This window comes from Tupaia chinensis, unplaced genomic scaffold (assembly GCF_000334495.1).
Source record: "Tupaia chinensis unplaced genomic scaffold, TupChi_1.0 Scaffold000704_1, whole genome shotgun sequence".
In the NCBI taxonomy this organism is placed as follows: Eukaryota; Metazoa; Chordata; class Mammalia; order Scandentia; family Tupaiidae; genus Tupaia; species Tupaia belangeri.
Window position 1 is genome coordinate 3,064,072 of NW_006160227.1, and position 6,527 is coordinate 3,070,598.

At 62.0% G+C, this 6,527-nt stretch overlaps 1 protein-coding gene across 3 annotated transcripts in view; it reads right to left on the minus strand.

Moving 5' to 3' along the window:
- SLC6A6 (solute carrier family 6 member 6) overlaps nucleotides 1-6,527 on the minus strand; it is a 95,485-nt gene that overhangs the window by 12,395 nt on the left and 76,563 nt on the right. For all 3 annotated transcript variants that reach the window (XM_006160681.3, XM_014592482.2, XM_014592483.2), the window contains 3 exons: nucleotides 5,741-5,844; nucleotides 5,502-5,626; nucleotides 1,507-1,619 (listed from right to left, as the gene is read on the minus strand). In XM_006160681.3, coding sequence (XP_006160743.1) covers nucleotides 1,507-1,619; nucleotides 5,502-5,626; nucleotides 5,741-5,844 — 342 coding nt within the window. The remainder of the gene's footprint in view (nucleotides 1-1,506; nucleotides 1,620-5,501; nucleotides 5,627-5,740; nucleotides 5,845-6,527) is intronic.

A 6,527-nucleotide genomic window follows, 5' to 3' on the forward strand; every position in this document is an offset into this window, starting at 1 on the left:
GCAGGAAGGGCTTCCAGGGCCCAAGCAGACTGCTCGGAGCCCGTGCCTTGTCACTTATTAACCTCCCCTTTTGTTTTTTTCTGTCACTTTCAGCTCTGGAAGAAGTTATGAAAGCCATTTGCTCGGGGCCTCCGAAGGCCAAACTCATTAACTCGGGGTGATTGATGGAGCCCTTTCGCTTGTTTACACAGCGCGAGCCCGTCACCGACGGCAGAAGGGTGTTGTTTTCAGCCTTCCGATGTTTTCCTTCGTCTTCGCTCCTAGCCCTGTCCCCTTGCTGCCAAATCCTCCGCTGTGTTCTTGACCTTGCGAACTGTCCGCCTCCTCTCTCCGGGCTCGCTCTGCTCTGCCTGACCTTCTGAGACTGTCCTCCTCCCGAGGGACCCACCCTGGGCACTGGCTTTGAAGACTGTGGCCCCGGGGGAGGATGGGAAGGGCTCTGTGACCCTCTCAGGGGGATCTAGACTTTCTGCAACCCCGCGCCACCAGGAGGCTGTACCCCGCCTGCGTCTCGTGGCTGAGTGTGTGGCGCCCCCTGCCGGGCTCTGGCCAGCCTGTGCTATGTGTCATCATGCCCGCTCCTGCAGCTGCACCTCCCCGGTTAGCCAAGTGTCCCCACACGGCCCCAAGGAAGACACTCCTGTTTCCAGGGACAGGGGCCCAGGGGCTCGTGCGAGCGGACCTCCCAGCTCCGTTCCACACCAGGCTCCGTACCAGGCGCTGCTGCTTCGTGCAAAGCCAGGAACAGGCATAACCAGACCTGTTCACCGGATGGGAAAGCGGAGGCCTGTCTGCCCGATGTCACACCCAGTGGGGGGGCTTGGGAGCGTGCCACTCCACGGCCAGGGGCAGCGTTCACCGGCTCCCTGGCATCCCCTCGGAGTGAGCGGCTGGAAGGCGGGTTCACACATGCACGAGAGGATGCAGGACCCTGGCACGGGGCGCTGGGGGCCACATGGCCGGCCACGGGCTCAGATCCCGAGTTGACCCGAAACATGCCAGGCACATGTGTGTCCAAGATCCGGGGGGCCGGGGGTGGGGGACAGGGACTGCACCATGATGAAGCCGTGTCAAGGGTGTCTGTCTGCCTGTCTGTCTCTCGTGAAATAAACTTACAAAGGTTGACATCCTGGGCGGGCAGAGGCAGAACGGCCAGAGGACCGAGTGGCCGAGGGTGGCACTAGAGAGGCCAGAGTCACCAACCCGGGCACTCCGGCAAGCACAGGATCGAGGCGTGGCTAGGCCCCGCCGGCCACACTGGAGCTCTCCATCACCACCCGGACAATGCTCCCTGCACACCCCAGAGAGGCCAGCTCCTGCCAGGGCCCTGTGTCCTGCTCCCCAGAACCGCCATTGCTTTCTGGGTCTGACCCTCTACTCGGCCAGGCTCTGAGCGCAGCCACGCATCCAACCGTCCCCTGCTTCCACCCGAGGCCTCCCCACTCCTGGGGGCCGGGAGGAACCCAGGCGGCAGCTGGAGGAAGGGGCGTCCCCGACGTCACGTACCTGGCTATCCAGTCCAAGCAAGAGGAGCATAATAAAGAACAGGATGGACCAGAACGTGGGCAGCGGCATCATCGTCACAGCCTTGGGGTAGGCGATGAAGGCCAAGCCGGGACCTAGAGGGACAGCAACGGGGAGGGCACACGGGAGGGGCCGTCAGCAGCCGCGCGGACCCCGGGCTCACACAGACCCTCGACCCGGCGGGCCTCCCAACCCGGGTGCAGGGAGGAGCCAGGTCTCAATCCCAGTCCCGGCGGGGGAAGAGGCCAGGCCGGTCTGGCTTTGGGAGGTGGGTCGTGCAGGGGCGCTGGCGGGGCCCCGTTTTAGCATCTGTCTCCTACACAGCACGTGGGTCCTTCCTCCCAAACCAGAACCCCACAGACAGCGGTCCTTCGAGAAGGGACACGGGGCTGAGCCTGGAACCCAGGCTGCCAGGCACGCAGAGAAGCAGGATCCCCGCCTGGCCAATGCCACCGCGCCCGGCAGCGTTGGCTGCAGGGGACGAGGGGCCTTCAGGTTCTCTGACTCCCCGCGCCCTCCTGGGCCAAAGAAAGGTTCTATTTTTGAGTTTATGCGAGGGGCAAAAAGAAGAATGGGGACCCACGTCTGGTAGGGAAAAGGCCTCCCGGGCAAGGCGGAGTGGATCCCGCCAGGCGAGGCTGGCCAACCGGGCCCTGAGCTGCAGGCAGCGGGGGGACAGGGCCCGGATGGAGGCCTGGGAGACACGAGGCGACATTCAAGGCCTCACCCCCCCGCCTGGTTTCCTCTAGGTTTCTACTGCACCACGTCCTCGCAAGGCCTCGGTTTCCTCCCCCCAAAAACAGGAGGCGGGTGACCCTCAGTGACTCCCAGGAGCCTTCTGCGCTGATACTGTTTCCCTCAAAAAAGGCTCTGGGCTTCAAAAGCGGGGTCTCGGGCGGAAGTTGAGGCAGAGTTGGGGAGATGAGGACTCTCAGCTTGGGGGAACCGTTCTGGGAACGCAGAGGGCTGTCCCCTCGCGCCCACCCTGCCAGCGAGCTAGACGCCAGGGGAAGAGACCGGAGTTGTAGAAACTGAGACTTGGGAGTCCACGAAGCAGGTGGGGCAGCCAAAGGGAAGGCGGCCCAAAGAGCCCGGGATGAAAAACAAAGCAAAAGCCACCACCTGGGACAGGGGTGGTGCCGGGTGGTGCGGTGGGCAGACACGCTCTGCAAGGCTGACCACACAGGACAGCCCGGCTCTCGTCCGCAGGCCTTCCTGAGCATGCCAGGCGCACCGGTGTCATGACCCCGGGTTGGCTCGGTCTGCGGGTGAGCTCCGGGGCCAGGACTCTGGGATGGGGCTGTCTGTCTCTCTTGCTCACAAAATAAGTCAACTTAATAAAGAAGAAGGAGGAGGAAAAAACAAAGCAGGAAACCAAAGTGATTGAGACCAGGAGACATGAAAGATCTTGTCTCTAAAGCGCATTCCAGGGCTCAGCAGGCGGTGCAGCAGTTACGTAGCCGGACTCCCACATGGCCGACTGGGGTTCAAATACCGGACCCAGTGGTTTGAAAACCTGCTGGGCGTGTGTGCCTGTGTGCCCAAGATCCTGGGAGGGGAATGGAGAAGGGATTGTGGTGTGGCCATTCCCCCCTTCTCCAGTGACGTCTAACTTTCCCTCTCTCTGTCTCTCTGGAGAGCACACACGCCCTAAGGCAAAAAACCTCTTAAAAAATAATAATTAGTCAAAGAAGGAGTGAATATCAGAAACCAAAGGATGGGGAAGCCAGCAACCCCCCCCCAAAAAAAAAAAAAAAAAAAACCCCAAAAAGCTCCTTGGTGTTGTTCATCTGGAGCCAGAAACCAGTGTAGTTGGCATGCAGAATCCCAAATGTGGCAGGGGAAAAAAAGAGCCCCCGCCCAGTCAGGGGTCTCCTCGGCCTGCCTGAGAAAACCGGAAGCGGCAGCCCCAGACGGCTGGCCTCAGCCATGCTAGAAAGTTCTGCGAGAGGTGGGACGGATGCCCCCCAACAAGCCCGAAGCTGCCCACTAGGATGGGGGTGCAGTGTCCCATGGGACCACTTCGGGTGGAGTCAAACGCTGCGGCATTCCCACCTCGCCTCGGGCCCTGCCGGTCCCCCCCCACTCAGTGTGTGCTGGCCCTGGCCCCACGTGGCTCCAGCCGACTACAAGACAGATGCAAAATGGGGCCCCTTGCCCTCCACCCCACCGCACCCCACCCTCGGGGCCTTCTGAAGATCCCCAATTCACTTGTTTCTGTATTTCAGTTTTGCTTTTATTAAGCCAGCTCTGGCCGAGACGGGGGGGCCGAGCGTCTTTCTCTAAGCGCGCGCAGCGAGACAGGGAGGTCCGGGAGGAGCCCAGCGGCTCCGAGGGCGCCTGGAAGCCTCTCTTGCAGCAGAGCGCGCTGGGCTACGCGTCCTCCTTCGCGCTCTGCTCTGTGCGGCTAAACGGCTAAACAATCTCGTCCAAAAGCACTCCACTCAATATGGTGCTTGTTAAAAGCTCATTAGAGAGATAATCCCCTGGATGTACGGGCTGTTCAGACATCACCGTGGGGAATAGACCAATGACAAGGTCTTGGAAGTGGACGGGAGGAAGAGAACAATTCAGGCCGACGGTGGAACCGCAGAGGGGACACCGAGCTGTCCGCGGAGAAAGGCGTCTTATCGATCTATCTGTAGCTCCCACTGCCGAAGTCACCCCCTGCTCCTCGCCGCGCCCGGCCAGTGGGAACTGCCCTGCCTGTCCAGCTGGGTAAAGCCGTCTGCAGAGATGGGCGTTGTCCCACGAGGCCCCATCGCTCTAACTGCCGAGCTGCTGGATGGAGGTCAAGGTGGAGGCCAAGGGCCTGTCAGGGACTCTGGTAGCGGCTGACCGTAGTCTGTGCCAGGCCCTGGACTGCTGACGCTTACACTCTCCCCTCCCCTAACCTCCCGCGGCCAGGAGGCCCCCGGTAGGTCGTGAGAAAGGGCGGTCAGGCGGGGGTGCAGGTGGCGTGGGAGTGGGCAGGGTGTAAAATGACCACCGTGCTCCAAGTAAGCTGGCCAGGACTGTGGGAGCTACGGGTCTCGAACCCACAAGCACACCACTGTCGCTTCAAAGCCGCAGGCCCCCGTCTTCACGAAGCCAAGGCCGAGCTCTGGAATCTAAGCACCCGCCACTGCCATGAGGCTCTAGGACTTGGGGAAGACCCCATGATTCTCCTGTTCTAGAACCATCTACTGGAACTGGAGGACCCCCCAGTGCCGAAGTCCCAGACGGTGCTCGATGGGACGCCAAGACCCTGGGACGTTTCCACGCCTCTGGCTCCATGTATCCTGAGGAACCACGCCGGCCGCCAGGGCCCACATTTCAAGGGTGGGACTGTCCTCACAGCCTGTCCCCAGACTGGATCTGTCACTGTCTCAGATGGGGGCCTTCCACCCCCACCGTTCTCGCCTGTCCCTGCTGCACCTCCCCGTGCCTATGGTGGTGCCTGACGCAGGCGCCAGCCCCAACAGATAAGCATCGCTGGGGGCCCTGAGCCGGTGGGCCTGCTCCGAGGGCCCATGCTGGGAGCCAAGTGCAAACTGCAGAAACCAAGGCTAACCAAGCCCTGACCGGATGCCCACCCGACGCCGCCGCGCTCAGCCTGCGCGAGCCAAGTGGTTCCTGCTGCCGAAAAAGGAGACGCCCAGAGACCGCTAGCACAGGGCGGAAGGGAGGGGAGAAGACGGATCCAGGGTGGCCAAACCTTCCCCGGCTTAACTACCTCCCCCCGTGTTGCCGCCACGCTGCTGCCGCCGCCTCTGGGGCCACCTGCAACCACCAGGTGTCCAATGGAAGTGAAATGTAGCCTTTGCAACTCTTTGCTACAGTGCGGGGACGCCTTGGTGGGGGGAGGAGGGTCCGTGTTTGGAAAGCAAGCTCGTCCCCGCCCGGAACGCCCCCGGGGGTCTGGCTTCATGCCTGCAGTACTCGGCTTACACACTAGGTGGCAGTGCCCACCACCACTGCCACGGATACCAGCGTACCTGACTCAGCCACATCAGCAATGTCCACCCCTTGTTCTTGTGCCATGAAGCCCAGGATGGAAAAAATGGCGAAGCCAGACACAAAACTGGTACCACTGTTCAGGCATCCCAGCAGCATACAGTCCCTAAGTTACACATATGTCAGGGAGCAAGTTAATCCACAGCACAAGGAAGCCACGCTCCCTCCTTCTCTCCTCTCAACCACGTCTACAGCGCAGCCCGCCGGGGGCGACACTTGCCTGTACGAGTTGTACTTGTACTTGTTGTAGCTCCCCAGAGAGGTCATGGCCCCCAGGCAGATGGCATAGGAGAAGAAGATCTGCGTCCCCGCGTCAATCCACACCTGGCGGGAGGGGGACGGCGGGGTGGAGGAGGAGAGACGAGAGGCAATCAGTGCGGGCTTCCCGGAGGCGGCGGCACAGGCTCTTGGTCACTCCGGCCACGACCTGAGCACAGGATCGTGCACCGTGCAGATTCGTGACAGCGCACGGAGCATCTGAAGTGTCCCTCAGGTAATATTGAACTTCGAGGGACCCGAGAAATCGGGAGAACCGCATCCCGGCTAAGTCACTTCTGAACATCAGAGTGAAGGGGGCCAGGCTGGAAGCAGGCGTAGGTGGATTCGACCCTGGAATGTTCCTGGGGAGGTCAAGGTCCCTCCTGGGACCTCAGTATCCACATCTGTCCCATGGGTGAGGCTGCCTAGGGCAGACCAGCCTCGAGAGGGCGAAAGGGGGCGTCCCACCTCCCGGGCTTCCTGAGCTGCCGGAGGTCACCCCGCTGAGCACCAGGCCTTGCAAGAGGTCACCCACGCCAAGGTGGCCCTGGAAGCCACAGCCCTGCCTGGCCACCACGCCCCCAGGAGTGCGGCTCTCCAGGCCGTCCTGAGCCAGGGCTGTCTGGGGAGCTCAGGGAAGCCTCCCTCTCTTACCTGTCTCCTGGCTCTGTGACCAGCCAGCCTCAGGAGGGCCTGACATGAGGACGCTCACCCGCCGGCCGCAGCTGCGCAGCGACGCCCTGCCCAGA